This window comes from Protopterus annectens, chromosome 1.part1 (assembly GCF_019279795.1).
Source record: "Protopterus annectens isolate FY-2018-M chromosome 1.part1, PAN1.0, whole genome shotgun sequence".
NCBI classification, from domain to species: domain Eukaryota; kingdom Metazoa; phylum Chordata; order Ceratodontiformes; family Protopteridae; genus Protopterus; species Protopterus annectens.
Window position 1 is genome coordinate 1,135,851,331 of NC_056726.1, and position 20,182 is coordinate 1,135,871,512.

Here is a 20,182-nt window from a genome sequence, read left to right on the forward strand (position 1 = left end):
GCTGTACATTTCAAGTATCCTTATTACTGCATGAGAAATGAAACAATAAATATTTAAAGTAATGCTAAACAAGCAATAATGTCTGACAGGGTTTGTGTTATAATATTAATATCCACCCAGGGGTGTTGTGAGGCCTGATGGAGCAGGAGGTAGGCATCTACAATCCTGAATGGGTATTATTTCCCATTATACAACCCCCCCCCCCATTAATATTCAAAAACGTGCACGCTGATTAGTCAGCATGCACGTTGTAAATCAGAGTTATAGTAATGGAAAAAGGTCCAGTGGCCCAGACTTTTTCCATTACTATAACTCTTTTTTCACACTGTTTCACTATGTTAAACGAGTTTAACATAATGAGACAGCTTTAAAAAAAGCAATGGTGATTCTCCGTTGTTTTTTTTAAAGCTGTCTCGCTATGTTAACTCGTTTAACATAGCAAAACAGTTTTTAAAAAGCAACGGAGATCTTGCTTTCTCCATTGCTTTTTTCAAAACTGTCTCGCTATGTTAAATGGGTTTAACATACCAAGACAGCTTTAAAACAAGCAACAGAGATTCTCCGTTGCTTTTTTTAAAGCTGTCTCACTATGTTAAACCCATTTAACATAGCGAAAACAGTTTGTAAAAAGTAAGGGAGATCTTGCTTTCTCCGATGCTTTTGCCCACAGTTCTGATGTACTGCGTAGGCATACGCATGCGCAGTACATCAGAACTGCTGCAGAATACCAGACAGCTGCGGAAGGGCAGCAAGGTGGCATTATACAATGCCATTATTTAAGAAAAGTAATTATTTTTTTTCTTAAATAATGTCATTGTAAAATAGCAATAACCCACTTCTGGGTGTGGGTAATGCTGGATTTACCCACGGTTGGATTTGTTTGGCCACTCGGGCTTCGCCCTCATGGCCAAACCACGCCAACCGTGGGTAAATCTAGCATTACCCACACTCAGGCGTGGTGTTATTGCTATAGTAACACACAATCACTGGATTTTATGATTGCACTTAGGGAATGGACTATTTGTTAAGTTGATCTGTATTTTTCTAATTACTATATGTTTTTTTTTTAATATTTTTTAATAATTGTGATGTAAAATAGGTTCTACTCTTATTTTTCAAACTTGCTGTATCATATGTAATGCAATTTTGCATCCAAAATGTAAGTTATATAAGCTGTTAATGTCTGCACACACACACACACACACACACACACACACACACACACACACACACACACACACACACACACACACACACACACACACACACACACACACACATTCAGAATTACAGGCAAACTCACACATGCATACATAGAAATACATGCATCCACACACATTCAGAAGCACAGACTGATAGCTATACTCACACACATATGCAATATGCAAAGACGGAAACACATGCACACCTCTTACATCAACTTCTTTGGCTAAACGCATCCTCAGATGTCATGTGAGCAAATTAATGAAAATAAAACACTAAATGCAAGGCATTTAAATCCTCCACCTATCCTCCCACCTTTACTATTCCTAATTTTGTCACATTATGCTGCACCATCCATTAATTTTCTGATAAATAACTGAAGATTAAAGTCAACCAATACTGGTAGGCATTGAGTTTCATACTTCTTTTATTTAACAAATCTTGTGCTGTTTCTGTTGCAGCCAGAGCTGTCTCTCACTCTCTCACTTATGCTCCCTTTCTTACCCTGTCTGTCTCTTAGATACACACGCAAAAGCATACACATGCGCACACACACACACACACACACACACACACACACACACACACACACACACACACACACACACACACACAAAACCCCCCACATGTGCTTTTCTTTCCTTTTTATTTACTTTTACATGAAAGTTTGATCCCAATAAACACTGAAGTGCTGTTTAGCAAACATAAAAAATGGCAAACATTTGCTTTTATTACTGTCCTAGCTTCATTGTAGCTTAATAAGCTACCATGAAGAGGTGGACCTGATTTGTAGTGGGCATTACCTTTGCATTAACACCCTCTTGGAGAACATCTGTTCTCCAATAAAGGTAAAATATAGCGCTTGTCCATTCTCTACTAAAATTTAGGATAGCACTAATATTTAGCATCATTCAAACATTTTTCAATAAATCTTACTTTTCCACTATCAACAGTATGCACCATGTCTTTGTGACACTATCCTCTTCCTCTGGATTCCACTATTGACACTAAGACACACATGATTTCTTTCTGTAACGCAAACCATAACAATGATTACCCCCCCCCCAAATATGTATCAAGAAAGACAAATAGAAAGAGTTGAGAACCAACTTCTTTCATAGTCAGCTTCCATGTACCTGTATGTACTGACACACTCACTTCCCACGTAAGAAATTTGTGCAAAACAGAGCTCAAGCATGCAGATTGCAGTAGAAAAGATAAGATGAGACAATGAAACTCAACAAATGCCAGGGCATCCAAATAAATACTCATGAACAAGTCAACTTCATTTATTTATTTTTATTTTTATTTTATTTTACATTTGTTGACTGGGATAGTCCGACTGGATGCATGTCCATTTTCAGCAGAGGCCCGGGGAGAAAAGCTCCAAGGGTAAGCAGATACAGCATTACATAATACCAGCATTACAAATTACAAACAGACTATTTACATAGATTACATAAGTAAGCAAGTTAAACAAGTTCCACAGGTTACAGTTAATCCTGAGCACAAGTCAGGATTAAATTAAATTACACAGTAAACTGGTTAACAGATTTTTACACATTCTAGAGAGAGTTAGCCAGGCCTGATACATTGACATAGCCAGTTAAGTGACAAATGTTGTTTGAGTCTAGTTTTAAATTGACATAAGGTGGAAAGTAAGGTAATATCAGCTGGAAGAGAGTTCCAGGATCTACTTACAGAGTTTGCAAAGAGAGAATCACCGGCTGTGTTATTAATTTTGCTAGTCTGAATTAGTAGTTTGTTAGAGGATCAAAGAGGTCTAGGAATGTTATAGGGGGTGATAATATTTTAAGTGCAGGAGTATTGTCCGGATTATAGAGGATTTTATAGGCCATAATCAGTTGGTTATACTGGATTAGGCTGGGTAGTTCAAGCCACCCAAGCTGATTTAGATTGATGCAATGATGTGTCCTAAAAGGCAGTCCAGTGGCAAACCTGGCAATATGGTTGTAGCAAATTGAAAGTTTGTTAAGGACAGTCTTTTTTAAATTTGAGAGTAGAGGGGATGCATACAGAAGGGTTGAAAGAAGGTGAGAGTGAGCTAGAACTCTAGAAAGTAAAGAAACTATTATAAGAAAATATTAAAAAAAATTTATGTCACATCTTTCAGATTTTCACAGTGCCTGCTGTCTATAACATGGGGCACTGGAGGTAATGTATAAGGAATGTATATCTGCTGAACAATGCATTATGATGCACAGCTTGCCATAGTATTTAGTGCAGCTTTTCACTATGTGGTGAGTGAAAACATAAGTATCTGCCTGTATTATTTTTGATAAAGTTATACACAATTAATCTCCTCTCTCAGACTGCCTTGGACTACTTTATCAGTGTGATAGTAATCTGTAGGAATGTTAGTGTATTTGCGATGTAATGTTTATTTTCTGATTCTTTTTATCACAACTTAAACATAATATTTCTAGACACAAGTGACATCATTATTTTCAGCATGTAGGTCAATGATCTACTAATGCCAACTTTGGCATGAATGTAAAGTTATGAGTCTAGTGCTGCTTGTGAATAGAATCTATACAGTATTGATAACAACTGGGTCAATTACCTTTTGGGTTCATATGGTGGTACTAGGCTATTGGCCCTAGGGCCTATACAAATCTAGCCATAACAATTGCCTGGCTATTTCTTCCCAGAATATTTACTTCCCTGGTCCCCTGTCTAGCAAGGCGACTGACATGATCCCCTGGGTGAATTTCCTATCTCTCATCCAATCATCAAGGTTCCTTTTGAAGTGGTCCAAAGAGGTGCTCAGCTTGACATGTATGGACAGTCTATTCCAGAGTATGAGGAGTCTCTGGGTCAGGAACCTATCTGTCCAGTATGTTTTCTTCATTGGAATAACCAGGTTTAGATATCTAGAGCGTGTGGCTCTGAGGGATTGGGATTTCTTTAAGGGGTAGCATGTCCAACAGCTCTGCATTTGACATGGCCTTGTATGTTAAGCACAGATCGTCTCTGAGTAGGCGATATGTGACAGAGTATAGCTGGAGTTTTTTTTAGAAGGTCAGCATAGGGCATCTGCTTTAGGCTTGTGATTCTTTTAGTGAGGTATTTCTGCAGCCTTTCCAGTTGTTGCAGATGTCTTGTGAGGTACATACCAAATGGGGCATCATACTCAATAATGGGTCTAATGAGGGATGAGTACAATGGGACAATGACCTCCTTTTTTTCTGGACGAAAAGCCCTTAATGATGAGGTGTGGCACATAGAAGGATTTCCTGACTGTTGTGGCGATGTGATTATCGAAGGTGAGACCACTGTCCACTTGTGTCCCTAAGTCCCTTATCACACTTTCAGTGTTTAGTGTACTTAGGTTCATAGGTAGGTACTAGGCTATTGGCCCTAGGGCTTATATAAGCCTAGCTAAAAAGGTACCCTGGCTTTCACCACCCAAGAAAATTATTTTCCTGTGCCCCTGTCGAGCAGAGCCACAGAGGTGATCCTGGGGGTGAATTTTCTATTTCCCACCCAATCATCAAGATTTGTCTTGAAGAGTGCTAATGAGGAGCTTTGTTTGATATAGATAGGTAGTTTGTTCCAGAGTATAGGAAGTCTCTGGGACAGGAATCTATCCCTCCAGCATGTTCTGTTTATTGTGGTGACAAGGTTTAGGTCCCTAGAGCGTGTAGCTCGGAGGGATTGGAATTTCTTTGGGCGGCGCAGTGGTGCAGCGGTTAATGCTGTCACCTCACAGCAAGAGGTTCTCTGGTTCGATTCTTGGCTGGGGTGCCTTTTGTGCAGAGTTTGCATGTTCTCCCTGCATTCGCATGGGTACCCTCTGGGTACACTAGTTTCTTCCCACATTCTAAAGACATGCGTCTGGAGCATTTCTCCTCGGGCCTCCGCTGAAAACAGGATCTGTGGAACCTATTCGGACTTTCCCGGTCAACAAATGTTAAATAAAATTAAATAAATAATAAAAAAATAAAATAAATAAATTTAAGTGGAGCATGTCCAACAGCCCTGGGTTTGACATAGCTTTGCATGTTAGGCAGAGATCACATCTGAGTAGGTGATATGCGACGGAGTAAAGCTGGAGTTTTTCGAGATGGTCTGCATAGGGCATCTGTTTGAGGCCAGTAATCCTCTATGTGAGGTATTTCTGCGGCCTTTCCAGTTGATGTAGATGTCTTGTGAGGTGCATACAAAAAGGGACATTGTACTCTATAATGGGTCTTATTAGTGATGAATAGAGGGAAACAATGGCCTCTTTTTTCCTGGATGAGGAACCTTTTGTGATGTGGTGTGCCACGTAGAAGGATTTCACGACTACTGTGGCGATGTGATTTTCAAAGGTGAGACTATTGTCCACCTGTGTCCCAAGGTCTGTTATCACACTTTGGGTGTTATGTAGACTACCACCTATGTGGTAGCTCATGGGTACAGAGTTTTAACCAAAGGGGATGACAGTGCACTTTTTGGCATTGAGCTTGAGGCCATGGCTTTGACACCAGGCATCTGTCTCAGTGAGGCCCTTTTGTAGGATGTTCACATCGTTAGCAGTTTTGATTATGGCTCCTAGTTTGCAGTCATCTGAGAACTTTGTTAGCTGAAGACCTTCTGTGTTAGCCTGTACTTCAGAAAAGAAGATAACAACCAGGAGAGGACCCAGGACTGAACCTTGTGGTACTCCACTTGTCACTGGTCTGAAACTGGATTTGCAGTCTGCTACTTTCATAGTGTGGGGTCTGTCAGTGAGCCAGTTGGCAACCCATCTTGTGACATAGGGACTCATACCTAGTTTAGTGAGTTTATCTATAATTCAGAGTGGGGGATGGTGTCAAAATCCTTGATGAGATCTAGATAGGCTGTGTGAACCACCTTACCCTCGTCTATGGCTTTGGTGACTGCTTCAAAGAAGTCTATCAGGTTTAGGAGATGAGACCTGCCTTTTACAAACCCAAACTGTGTGGGGTCCAGAGTTTGGAGATTACCAATGGCTTTATTTATAAGTTCTATGATGATACGCTCCATGGGCTTGCAGAACAGGCTCGTTAGGCAAATGGGGTGGTAGTTCACGTGGTCCATGGTGACTCCCCCTTTGTGGAGTGGGAAAACTGTCTCTGTGCACCATACAATGGGCACAAAGCCTGAGGTGAGGCTATGATTGAACATGGTGCTTAGGTGGGGTGCCAGTTCATTCTGTAGTTCATGTAGAACGCAGCCCAGGATTTTGTCAGGTCCCATGGATGCTGAGTTCTTGTCTTTGGAGAGTGAGGCTTTTACCTGTGCAGCCGTGATTACAGGGACTTTGCATTCTTCCGATATAGAGATGGGCCCTTTAGGGGTTGAAAGGAGGGTAAAGTTAGCACTGAACCTATCTGCCAGGATGTTGGTAATATCAGTTGGTTCTGTATATTTAGTGCTATTATGCTGTAACTCAGAGCAGATCTGAGTGTTGCCATTGAGATTCCTGACATAGCTGTAGAATGCTTTGTGGTTGACTTTAGAATCAGTGGTGATTTTGTTTTCATAACTAGCTTTGGAGGATTTTATGAGGGATCTCAGCTTCTTACTGAGGCTGATCAGGGAGTTCCTCCAGTCATGGGATTTTACTCTTTTTTGCAACAGTTTATTTCTTTTGTTGTAGAGTTTGTTTATGGCAGGGGACCACCAGATTGGCTTCCCTTTTTTGGAGGATAGCATCTTGGTTCTGTTATCGATAGCATGATCCATATACTTGTGTAAGTGCTTATAAAATGCATTTGTGTAGGATTCAGCGGTCGTACCTCTATTGTCCATCTGCATGGTTGTCATGAAGCTTGCCACTTCTCTCTTATTAAGTGTGAAGTTGGCTTTGGAGAAATTTTTTATGGTGGTTTCCCTAATAGGGGGTGGGGGCAGGATGTGGATGTCTAGGGTGATTTGTTTGTGGTCGGATCTGACCAACAAGGAATTTACCTCTGGTGTGGAAGACCGGTCGCCCATGTTGGTAACTGCTACTTATGTGGTAATTCATAGGTACTTGTTTTTTTCCAAAGGGGATAACTATACACTTCTTGGCACTAAGCTTTAGCCCATGGCTCTGGCACCAGGCATCTGTTTCTGTAAGGCCCTTTTGTAGAATATCCACATAATTTATGGATTCAATAATGGCTCTCAGTTTGCAGTCATCTGCGAACTTTATTAGCCAGACTCTCCTAGTGCTGGCCTGTACTTCAGAGTAGTAGATGCCAAACAAGAACAGTCCCAGGACTGAACCCTAAGGTACTGCACTTGTCACTTGTCTGGATCTGGATTTTGAGTCAGCTACTTTTACAGTGTGGGTTCTGTCAGTAAACTAGTTGGCAACCCTTCGAATGATGTAGGGATTAATGCCCATCTTAGTAAGTTTATCTATGATTCCAGAGTGAGAGATGGTGTTGAAGCCCTTGGCAAGGTCCAGATTGGCTGTGTGGACCACCTTGCTCTTGTCCACGGCTCTGGAGACTTACTCAAAGAAATCAGGTTGAGGGACAAGATCAGCCCTTTACAAAACCTAAAAGGGTGGGGTCCAGTGTTTGAAGTTTGGCATTGTCTTTGTTTATAAGTTCCATTATAATGCATTCTATGGCTTTGCAGATCAGGCTCATCAGACTGATGGGACAATAGGTCCCTGGATCCAAGGTGGATTCCCCCTTGTGGAGTGGGATAACTGCAGCTGTGCACCACTCATTGGGCACAAAGCCTGAGGTGAGGCTATGATTAAACATGACACTTAGGTGAGGTACCAGTTCATTTTGTAGTTCATGTAGTACACAGCCTGGAATGTCATCTGGTCCCCTGGATGCTGTATTCTTAGCTTTTAAATGTGTGTTTTTTACTTGTGTGGCCGTGATTACCAGAATTTGGCAATCTTTTGGTATTGGGAAGGGCCCTTTAGGGGGTGAGAGTGGGTTGAAGTTGGGATTGAATCTATCTACCAGCATATTGCCAATATCCTTGGATCAGTATATTTAATGCCATTCTGCTGTAGCTCAGAGCAGATCTGAGCATTGCCATTTAGATTCTTGACAGAACTAAGAATGCCTTGTGGTTGTCCTTGGAATCCTTGTTAATTTTATTTTCGTAACTAGCTTTGGAGGATTTTATGAGGGATCTCTGCTTCTTACTGAGGCTGGTAAGGGAGTATTTTGCATCCTGGGATTTTCTTTTTTGCAACAGTTTCTTCCTTCTGTTGTATAGTTTGTTTATGGCAGGGGACCACCAGATTGGCTTCCTTTTTTTGGAGGAGAGCGTCTTGGTTCTATTTGGAATGGCACGATTCATGCATGAGTGGATGTGCTTGTACAGTGCCTTAGTGTATGATTCAGCAGTTGATTATTCAGTATCCATCTGCATGAGTGTCATGAAGTTTGTCACTTCTGACATGTGTATCATGAAGTTGGCTTTGGATTACTTTTTACAGAGGTTTCTCTACTGGGGGGGTGGGATGTGGACGTCAACGGTGATTAGCTTATGGTCAGACCTGACCAACAAGGGGGTCACCACTGGTGTGGAGCATTGATCTCCCATGTTGGTAATGACCAGGAAAGGATATTTGAGCCCTGGTGGAACTATGGATTAGTTGATCCAGAGCACTGGAATTTATGAATTCCAAGAACCATTGGACAAAGGTGTTGGTACCTGAGCAGTTTTCCCAATTAATGGCAGGGTTGTTGAAATCACCCAGTATTGGGGAGTTTGTTTGTATCTTAATATTTTCCAGCATGTTTAGAAAGGTGTAGTGAGAATCTTGGGGCATGGTGGGGGATCTGTAGCAAGCTACAATTTGTATTGCAGTCTTACCTAGTGTTAGTTGCACCTGTAGAATTTCAGATGCATTGTGTTGGGCAACTAGCCTGGAGGTGTGAATATGCTTGGTGAATATGGACACTCCCCCGCCTTTAGCGTTTCAGTCCAGGTTTGGTGGTCAAAAAGTGTGGTAAGAGTTGTAGCCTGGTATTGCAGGGGTGCTCTCTGGAACCTTGAACCAGGTCTCAGTTACTGCACAGATATCAATGTCTTCATTTTTAGGAGTGCCTCGAGAGAGTGCATTTTGAGGTTTAGGCTTGTAGCAATGAGTAGCATTACCTTCAAATTTTGCATGCTTCTATCTGTTATGGTGGTGGTTTTGTCCTTTGAGCCTTGCCTAAAAAATGCAATATAGGGGTGGCAAGAGCCTTAACCGGTAACCTGAATCCCAGGGGCGACAGGTGTAGACCATCTCTGGCAAAGCATCATGGTTTGTCGATCATGTTGTCCCAGGCAAAGAGATACTGGATCCCCTTTGAATGACACCAGAAACTTAGCCAATTGTTGAAGTCAATCATTTTTTCATTATACTGTGGTATCATTCTGGGTGAAGGCAGGATGCTACTCAGGGCTAGGGTCATACCTGTCTGGGCCACATGATCTGAGAGCTCTTCCACGTCTCTTTTCATTTAGTCCAGGGAGGTATGTCTCAAATCATTCACTCCGACATGGACAATGACAGAGTCATATTTCTACTTGTTGTGGAGTGACTTGAGTGCATGTGTGATGTGGTGGATCCTGGCATCCAACAGGCAGCTGACTAATTTTCTCCTTGTTCAGCCTGGTGAGTGGGACATCAGTGTGCCTGACTATAGAGTCACCTATAACTAAAGTGTTGGGTACGTTGTTTTGCCTTAGGGGCTATTGTTGGGTGGAACACTGGTGTTGTGAGCTATGTGACACTTTGGTTGTGATTGGTGTTTGTTTGCGTTTCAGCTTCGGAGGTCCTTGTTGCTTGGGCAGGTTAATATTAAGGGCCTCCACATAAGTGGGTTTAGTGTTACTACATGTGGATGTTGGTGGCATGAGTTCTGAAAGGCTATGTGTTAATTGAGGTGTAGTGCAGGTGTTAACCTCCTCCTGACTGTCTAGCACAATCTTGGGTGGAGAGAGCTTTGCTTCCAATTTGGCTATGTAAGTGCATCTCTCGCAGGTTGTAGTGTTCGGAGGTAGGAGGAATGGGTTGTCTGTGCACATGAGGCAATTGTTGCACTGTTCCAGTATGCCCAGATTCACCAGGTGGACAGGAGAAATCACAGGAAGCTGACCCTTGGACAAGCCTGGTTTGGTGTTTCTTTTGTAAAGTACAAGAGTTGTTTTCCCTTACCTTGACAATGTACTTTGCAATTATAGGCTGTTTAGTGCCTACAATTAATTTCTTCTTATTAACAAGAAGTGTTGAGTGCTTGTATCAATTTAAGGTTTCCTAGTGCTTTCCAGCAGATTTTAGAGCAAGTGCTAGTCACAGGGATTCAGATTTTAGTGCTACTACTGAGAAACCAGCTAGTTCTAAGGGAACATTTGAAGAGCAGACTTTCTGGCACCGGGAGTAGTTTAAAGTGCTACACTATGATTAAAACCTGCCCCACAAGAGGCAAACAATTACAAACAAATAGACTAAATGTAGCTATATGTAAGTGGAGTTTGTACAATAATAATACAAATATGTGGCTAATCTTAGCATTCTCATATGAGATATTAAACATATTTTCCATTATTACTTGTAACACCATGCTATTTATCACCTTTTCTAATAGAAAATTAGTTTTAGAATTTATTGCTAAGAAGTGCTTATTGTGATTCTAATTTCATAAAAAAAAAACCTCAAAGACATTTTATAATAGCTGTGTTGTAATGCCTTTTTGTTTGCTATTTCTGAATTACAGGAGGTAAGTACATGTCTGACATGAATTTAAATGCATTGTAAAAACTACATGTTCTATAAATTCACTCAATTTTTCTTTTTCTTACTGACAGCAAACAGTTCTTTACCAATACGTCTAGTGAATGGACCTAATAAATGTGCCGGTCGAGTTGAGGTTTATTACAACTCACAGTGGGGTACAGTTTGTGATGACTCCTGGGATGGTAATGATGCCTCCGTAGTCTGCAGACAACTTGACTGTGGTCAGGCTGTGTCTGCCCCAGGCAATGCCCAGTTTGGCTTTGGCACAGGTCCTATTACTCTTGATGATGTCACATGCACAGGGAATGAAGATCATCTCTCAGACTGTTCATCTAGTCCAATACTGCAACATAACTGTGCTCACAATGAAGATGCTGGTGTCATTTGTGAAAGAGGTAAAACACCATTGTTTCTGTTAAAAATCAATGAATGATAATAAATGTAGTACCTACTAGATCAGACTGTCATGTTGTACAAGCACTAGTGTCTGTGATTTTTCCAGGAAACTATGTATAGAGTGGCAAAATATTATCATATAGTTTTTGCAGGTTAATGTGAATAGGAATCCTGTTCCAAAGAAGGGGAAATCTCTGAGAAATATATTTGTCTCTCCAGAATGTTTTTCTTCAGTCGCTGACTAAGTTCAGATCCCTAGATCATGTGATCCTTATACTGTTTGATGTATGGATGTGTAGCAGCTCCATCATGGCTGGATTTGTGAGTGCCTTGTAGGTCAGGCATAGGTCATCCCTTAATAGTCTGTAAGAGAAAGAGTAAAGGGATAGGCGTTTAGTCTACTTGCTTAGCTTATGTTGTTTATAGCCTGTATTTTCTTTATGAGAAACACCAGAGGTCACTCCTGCTGCTGTAAGTGCCTAGTCAAGTACATACCAAATGCGGCATTGTATTTGATTATTGGTCTAATGAGGGCTGAGTACAGTGGGACTATAATTTCCTTTGATCTGGATGCTAGACCTTTACTTGTAAGTTGTGTCACATAGAAGGACCTCCTAACCACTGTGGACATGTGGCAGTCAAAGATCAGGCTACTATCTATCTGTGTATCTAAATCTCTTATCTCTGAGTCTACTTTTAGGAGTGTGCTATTGATGGTATAATTTGCAGGAGTATTTGACTTCCCAAAGGGGTCTGATAATGCATTTTTTCGCATTTACTTTTAGGCCATGGTTCTATCTCCAATCATTTGTCTGATCTAGACCCTCCTAAAGGATATCTACATTGGTGGAGGATTCATTGATTGCCCCCAGCTTGCAGTTATTGGCAAACTTTGTCATCCAAGCCCTTACACATTAGCCTTGACTTCAGAGAATTATATTCCGAACAGGAGTGGTCCCAGAACTGAGCCCTGTGGCACAACACAGGCCTCTTGCTGGATATGGATTCACCTACTTTAACCACTTGTCCTGTCCATGAGGCAATTGGCTATCCATCTGATAATGAAGGGATTTATGCCCAGTTTCGTGAGTTTATCTATAATACCCGAAACCAAAATAGACCAACGACTAAGAAGTAATAAATCCAAGGCAAGCAGGACTATGGATTTGATAACAGTTTAATAAAACTCCAATGGTAAAACACAGTCAAACAGCACAAATCCAAGGGAAAGGAATCCAATGCTTTTTTAGGCATTCTTTGTCTCTTGTAAGCGGATGAGAATGAAGTTTTTTGTGTTAGAACAGGTTTCAATGGATGCCCGAAGAGGGTGTTGGGAGTCTAGGTTGGAGTACTGGGAATTATTTTGGCAGCTCAAGTTGGATGCAGGTAGAACTCCTGGACTCCCGGGCTCAACGACTGTATCAGCATTAACAGTGTATTAAAGCTCCGGGCAGCAAAGCTGTAACTGATATACTGTATTATTTGCTACAGCAGGATTTTGCTACTATGAGTTTGTCTTTTGCTTTTCTTTGTTTCATTTTTTGGTATTTTAAGTGTATTACAGTAGCCACAAACTATTATTGTATACATATGTTTCTTTTATACATTACATTTATAGTTTATATTTACCAATTTTTCATTACTGCTTTTAAATGGTATTTGCTTGCATGAACAGTAACATGATTTCTATTGCTGTATTACTTGTGAAAGGGCAAGTATTTTATTTTAAGTCATTGGGGAACACAGGGTTAATTATTTATTTGTTAGTTTTATATTAATTATTGATGTTAAGTGGCACCAATCAACTATTTTAAGGAAGGAAATGGGTTTGCTTCACTGTTCTGAGGAAGCCTGGTATTTTACTAGGTGAAAGTGCTTAACTATACTTTTTTTGTGCTGTTTGACTGTTTTACCATTGGAGTTTTATTAAACTGTTATCAAATCCATAGTCCTTTTTGCCTTGGATTTGTTTCTAATACCCAAGAGAGGAATTGTGTCAAATATCTCACCCTGGTCGAGGTAGGCATTGTGTACTGTCTCACCCTCATGGCCCTAGTGACTTTCTCAAAGTAATCCATCAGATTCTTTAGGCATGACCTGCTCTTGACAAGGCTGAATTGGGTTTGTTCCAGTGTTTGGAGGTTTTCTATGTCATTATTTATCTGGTCCATGATTATTCTTTCCATGGCCTTACATATAAGACTAGTCAAACATATGGGTCTGTAATGTCCCAAGTCAGTTGATGCTCCCTGTTTGTGCTTAGGGATGACTGTCACTGTCCTTAAATCTATCAGGACAAAGCCACTCCACAAGCTGTGGTTATGTAGAGATCCTAATGGGCCTGATAAATTCTGATTTAAACTGTTTAAGAGGCAACCTGGTATATGGGCAGGCCTCACTGAAGCTCTCTATTTAGCTTTATAGAGCATAATAGCAACCTGTTCTTTGGTGATTAATTGGCAGTGGAGTGGTGGAGGGTATTTCTTGGGGGAGAACTGAGGGTGATGAGGAGGTGAAATTGTGGCCAGCAGATTTGCTGCATCTTCTGGTTGAGTATAGGTGACACTATCTACAACTAATCCTGCACATTGTTGGGTGTTGCCCTTATGATTGCTTACATAACTGAAAAATGCCTTATGGTTATCCTTAGCTTTGGTGGATATTTTTACCTCAAAATCTGCTTTCAGAGACTTGACTACTTCCCTGATTCACTTATTTAGAATAATGAGGGACTCTTTTGTTCTGTTGTGCACATTCCCTCTTACTTCTTGACAGGATTTTCTTTCTGTTGTTGTATAACCTATTAATACTAGGGGTCCACCAGGGTGGCTTGTTTTTGCAGTTTGACCTGGGTTTATTTTAGCCTGGTACTGCCATTTCTACGCAATTGTTTATATGGCCATACATGTCTGTTGTATATGCCTCTGCATAGGTTTCTGTGTTTTCTGGATTTGGGGGAGCTTGGAAACTAGCTATGTTGTCCCGTAATTGGGGGTAATTTATCTTAAACAAGTTCTTAAAGTTTTTGGGGTTAGGTTAGTTTTACATTTATTTCAAGAGAGATCACTTTGTGATCTGATCATGCCATTGAGGACATGATACTTTGTTAAATTCTGACAGATTTCATTCTAACACATTGGGCTTCATCAGAACATAACAAATGGGAAAACCTTGTTTTAATACCTTTCCATTCTGTCACATGAGCAAGTCAACTGACCCACATAAATCTAATCAGCAGGTAAAATAGTACATGCAATTACACATATAAATCAAAAAAACTAAAAACATACAGGTAACACTTTTACTGCCTGCATCTTTAAAATACAATTAATTAAAATATTTTTATTCAGTTCTGGTGTATGTGCAGCCTTAAGAATTTACTGCTAGCATAAATCCCTATATTCCAGTTTATTTCCCAGTTGCCATAGTGAGTAGATACTGGTACTTTCTCTAACAATAAAAAAAATAAATTCCTTCAAATTCACTTTTTTAAATATTATGCTCATGATTGAAGATCCCCTGCTGCAGCTGCTTCTCTGTTTTGCCAGTATAGAAAGCATCACAGATGAAACATCTTCCCTTTCATTAATATATTTTTTAGCTTGTAACTACATAAGAGAAAAAAACAGGTATCAACCAGCATTGGGAAGTAAAATCATTTGGAATATGGATGGAATGGAAAGGTATTTAATTAATGGTTATTCTACTTGCAGTGCATGGAACTTGGTTATTACATTCTGATACTCAAAAAAAGACAAAACAGTTAAGAACCAGAGTGGTATGTGACTATACTGTGATTATTTGCATTTATGGTGGTGAAACTGTGATTAGATCACTGTTTACTAGTGAGATCAAGGTCTACTTGAAGTATTGGTTGATCTGATGGGAGTTCAGAGCGGCTCATATGTTGCGGTCATCTGTGAGTCTTGTTATATAATTGTAAAGGTATTTGTCTTCACATTGTAGAAATGGATTGCAAAGATCAGATTCCAAATCCTATGACAGAACCTTGAGGGATGTCATAACTACATTTTGCGTTTTAGAGAGGGTCTTCCTTATTGAGATCATCTTTGTTCAATGCAGACTACTAAAAAGGTTTGCTGTTTTGTTGGGTAGGCTTATTTATGATGATAGAGTGGGAAACTTTATCAAATGTGTTGGCTAAACCCAGATAAGCAGTGTGTGAAAGGACACCCCTTTATCTTGGGCTTTGGTGATTTTTTTTAAAGAGCTAATACAACTAAGAAGGCAAACTCTACCCTTGACAAAGCAGTCTAGAGTTTATAGATGTTGCATGCCCTAAATGATTAGTTTTACAATAATTTACTCCATGGCTTTTTAGATGAGGCTGGTGAAATGCATGTGCTATCGTTACCTCATCAGTAGATAAGCCAAACTTGTGCTGAGTTTGACTATGACATTTCTCCATTAATCAGGTATTTATCCTATGAAGTGATGATGACTAAAGATGTTTAGGAGACATTGGCTTTAAGTAACTTAAATGTTAAAACTTAAATGCTTTAAATATATCAATAAGCAGTAAAGTATATTGGCCGGCCCCGTGAAGGTGTTATATTTTGTTTTGAAGAGGGTGGCTGAGCTTAGAAAATATTGAGGAGGAGGATTTTTCTTGAACAAGAGGTGAAGTGAAATTAGAGCAGAATGTATTAGCCAAGATGTTCCCTATAGATTCTAGGTCATTGTGGGTAGTATCATTTACAAAACAGAGTATATGTGCATCTGATGGTGAGCAAAGTAACCGAGATATGGTGAAAAATGGCACTGTTGTACATTCTTGGATGGGAGAGCATCAGGGTACCCCGCTGTGAGGCGAACACTGTTCATACTTGACTCATTAGGTCCTTGTATATAGCGTACAATGATTCTACCAATGTTTCTGGGACTTTGAACCACTGCAGTACTGACCTTGTTACACGCTTTCTCCAAGTCTAGGAATGTCCATTTGGACTCTTATCATCTCTAGCTTCTTCTCAAGTATCTGTCTCACTGCAAACATCAAGTCAGTTGTGCTGCATCTTGATCTGAATCTGAACTGCTCATCTCCCATCTTACTTTCTACTATTCTGCATATTCATTTATCAATCACCGTCTCCAGAACTTTCTAGCATTGATAACAGTGTACTGCCCACAGCTGTGGATGTCCCATTTATTGTTGTACACTGGCATGAGTATGCTTATTCCCTAGTCATCTAGGATATTCATTTCTCATCACACTGCTATGAATACTGTCAGGAGCCATTTCCCCCCTATCTCACCCATCATCTTCATCATATCTGCTGTGACCTCATCTGAGCCTGGTGATTTCCCTGACATCATTTTCATTAGTGCTGTTCTCACTTCTTCTAGGGTGAGCTTCTCTTCTTCTTCTCTCATTATAGACTGTTTCTGGGGAAGTACAGCTTCTGTGGGTTTTCTTCATTCAGACACTGCTGGAAGTCATCCATCTGCCTTTGATGTCCTGTCGGCCGGTGAGCAGGTTATTGCTGGCATCCCTTATGACAGGTGTCTGGTTATCTACTTTATCTTTTTGTCTTTGCCTTGCAACCTGATATAGTTTTTTTGTTCTGCCTACTGTGTCACTTTCCAGAAGATGGTAGAATGACTCCAATGCCCTGTTCTTTGCTAATGTGACTTCTTTCTTACCTTTTTTGTTAACCAACCAATATTCCTTCCTAGCCTGATCTGTCTTTTCTATCACTTTTTCCTGCACTTCTTCTATCTTTTGCTGACTTCTTGGGCGTCTGCATTCCACCACCAGCTGTCCTTATGTACCTTATTTTCATACCTGGCTCGGCCACATCTCTGTTCTATAGTCCTCACACATGCTGTTTTGAGGTGTAGCCAGTCTTCTTCAACTCCACCTGTTTTATCCTCTTCTTGGGATGCTAGAGCCCTGAATAACTCCTTGAACTGTTGTATTTTCTCTACAATCAACTTCCAGGTTTTTGGCCTGGTCTCTGTTGACTTTACAGCCTTCTATGACTATGGCTTGCACCTGACTGTGGCAATCACTGGTCTATGCTGTGGGGCTACTGTTTCACTGAAACTGACATTACAGTCATTGATTACCTTTCTGCCCTCTCCTTACTAGGAGGAAGTCTACCAGGGTTGCATGTTGCCTACTCTTGCATGTGATCATCTCTTTTTCAGAACCATGTGTTGGCTACTATCAAGCCATTTGCTGGACAAAAGTAGTCTAGAATGGCCTCTCCTTCTTTATTCCTATTGCACCCCAAAAATGTGGACCCAGGCAGTCCTCATATCCTGTTCTTTGTGTTCCTGTGATGACCCACCACTGGATCAGTAGTCATGGAGCCTAAATCCTCACCATTGACAACAGTGAGGACATACACTGGGATGATGACAAGTACACACACAGTATTTCCAGATGCAGCTCTCTGCATCAAGTGCAATTTCCCTTAAGAGCACTCAGAGACTACAGTCATTCTGGGGCTTTTTTCTATCTCTTTCTCCAGATCACCAGTAAGACTTCCCACTGGTCCAGCTGTAGAGTTGAGTCATTAGCCAGAGTTCCAAGCCAAGTCCTCCAACACCATTTCTGTCCAACCAGTGCTTTGTGTCCTTGGCCGAGTAGTTGACACACACAGATACACACACACACACACACACACACACACACACACACACACACACACACACACACACACACACACACACACACACACACACACACACACACACACACACACACACACACACACACACACACACACACACCCCTGGGAAAGGCTGGCACAGGTTTACTAGCTATGCCCCCTTTTTACCAGACTATAAGGTAGTTATCATTGCCACCAAAACTCCTTATCAGCTACTTTAAGGCCCTTAATAAAGGGCGTCCAATTTACTATCTAATGTTACTATTAATACAAATGGTAGTTTGACCAAGAGCAATGTTATTAGGAGTAGCCCACACAATGTCACCAAATAAAAATGCAAGTACTCTCATCACTTAAATATCTCTAGATAGATCAGCCACAATGAAAGGTTTAAATATATTTAATAATAAATATTAAAAGAACAAGAAAATACCAAGTATATATTTACACTGACACCAGAGTTCAAAATCCCAGGAAATATTTAAAACAACATTACAGGACACTCTCAAATAAATAAAGACAAATATCTAAACTGAGTGTTGCTATATTCCTGACTATGAGTGCATTATACTGTTGCCTAGACTTACTTACTGTAGGGGAAGGTAGATGTGGTGAGTAGATCTTATAGTTGTCAGATCCAAAACAGAATACAGAATGCTGTGTCTCACTAAGACACCTGTCAAATTAATATTTCTAATATTACTGATGGGATAGCTTGCAGAATGACACAATTTCTTGTCATCTGACTCTATCCCAGGCCAAAACAACCATTGATGGCTGCTGGTAGCATTTAGCATCAACCTATGAAAATACATAGACAAGGGCTTTTCATTGCATCTTAGGCAGATGGTGGAAGTCGTAAAACAACTGCATCCCTTCAAATTTCAAAACTAGTAATTATTTCACTTAAAGACAATGAAGTCCCAACAGTGGAAAACCACCTTTTTCAGCCTCAACAAAAAGTTGAGATCCCTCAAGAAATCCTCTAAAACTAGCTATACAAACAGAATAGCAGCAGACAATTAAAACAACCACAAGTCCTTTTGTAGTTATGTAAAGAATCTCCAAAGCAATGCCCAGATTTGTTTGGAGCTATTGCATAATGGCACCTCCTATACCGAGCCAACATATATTGCCAATATACTGGCCGACAGATTCAGTGCCAACTTTACTCCCCCCCACCAAAGGACCAATCACAATACCGGAGGAATGCCAGGCACCCAGCATTACTGCAGCACAGGTTAAAGCTGCATTGTCCAAGACCAAGAATACAGCTTCCATGGGACCCGACAATATGCCTGGATGTGTTCTACATGAACTACAAAGTGAACTGGCACCACATCTGTATGCCCTGTTCAATCACAGCCTCACCTCAGGATTTGTCCATACCAAATGGAACACTGCTACAGTCATCCCTCTCCATAAAGGTGGCGCGACTACAGACCCTGGGAATTATCACCTCATTAGCCTGACGAGTCTGATATGTAAGGTTATGGACTGCATCATCATGGACCTAATTAACAAGGATATAAGAAATCTCCAAACTCTAGATCCCATGCAATTTGGTTTTGTGAAAGGAAGATCATGCCTGATCAACCTGGTTAACGTCTTAGAGTCAGTCACCAGAGCTGTGGATGAGGGCAAGGTAGTTCATACAGCCTACCTTGATCTGGCCAAGGCCTTTGATACTATTCCCTACTCAGGAGTTATTGATAAACCCACCAAGGCATCAACCCCTATATCACTAGATGGGTTGCAAATCTGCTCACAGATAGAACATACAGTGTGAAAGTAGCAGACACCAAGTCAGACTGCTGACCAGTCATGAGTGGAGTCCCACAGGGATTGGTCCTGGGTCCTCTCCTGTTTGGCATCTACTTCTCAGAAGTCCAGGTCAACACAGAGGAACTCCGGCTGACCAAGATCACAGACAACTGCAAGCTGGGAGCCATTATTAACTCCCCAAGTGATGTAGACATCCTACAGAAAGGCCTCACTGAGACCAATGACTGGTGTTGAAACCATGCCCTTAAGCTTAATGCCAAAAAAATGTATCATCATCCCCTTTGGGAAAACTCAGTTCCCACTAATTACCACATTGATGGGAGCCCACTGAATATTGAAGGCATTATATGAGATCTGAGGACACAGGTTGACAGCAACCTCTCATTCGACCACCACATTGCCAGTGTGGTCATAAAAGTCCTTCTATGTGGCACATCTCATT

General features: G+C 40.7%; 1 protein-coding gene across 1 annotated transcript in view; it reads left to right on the plus strand.

Moving 5' to 3' along the window:
- Nucleotides 1–20,182, plus strand: part of LOC122815721 (deleted in malignant brain tumors 1 protein-like) — a 787,040-nt gene that overhangs the window by 436,292 nt on the left and 330,566 nt on the right. Inside the window, exon 5 of the mRNA XM_044088475.1 lies at nucleotides 10,993–11,316. Within this exon, the coding sequence (XP_043944410.1) occupies nucleotides 10,993–11,316 (324 nt within the window). The remainder of the gene's footprint in view (nucleotides 1–10,992; nucleotides 11,317–20,182) is intronic.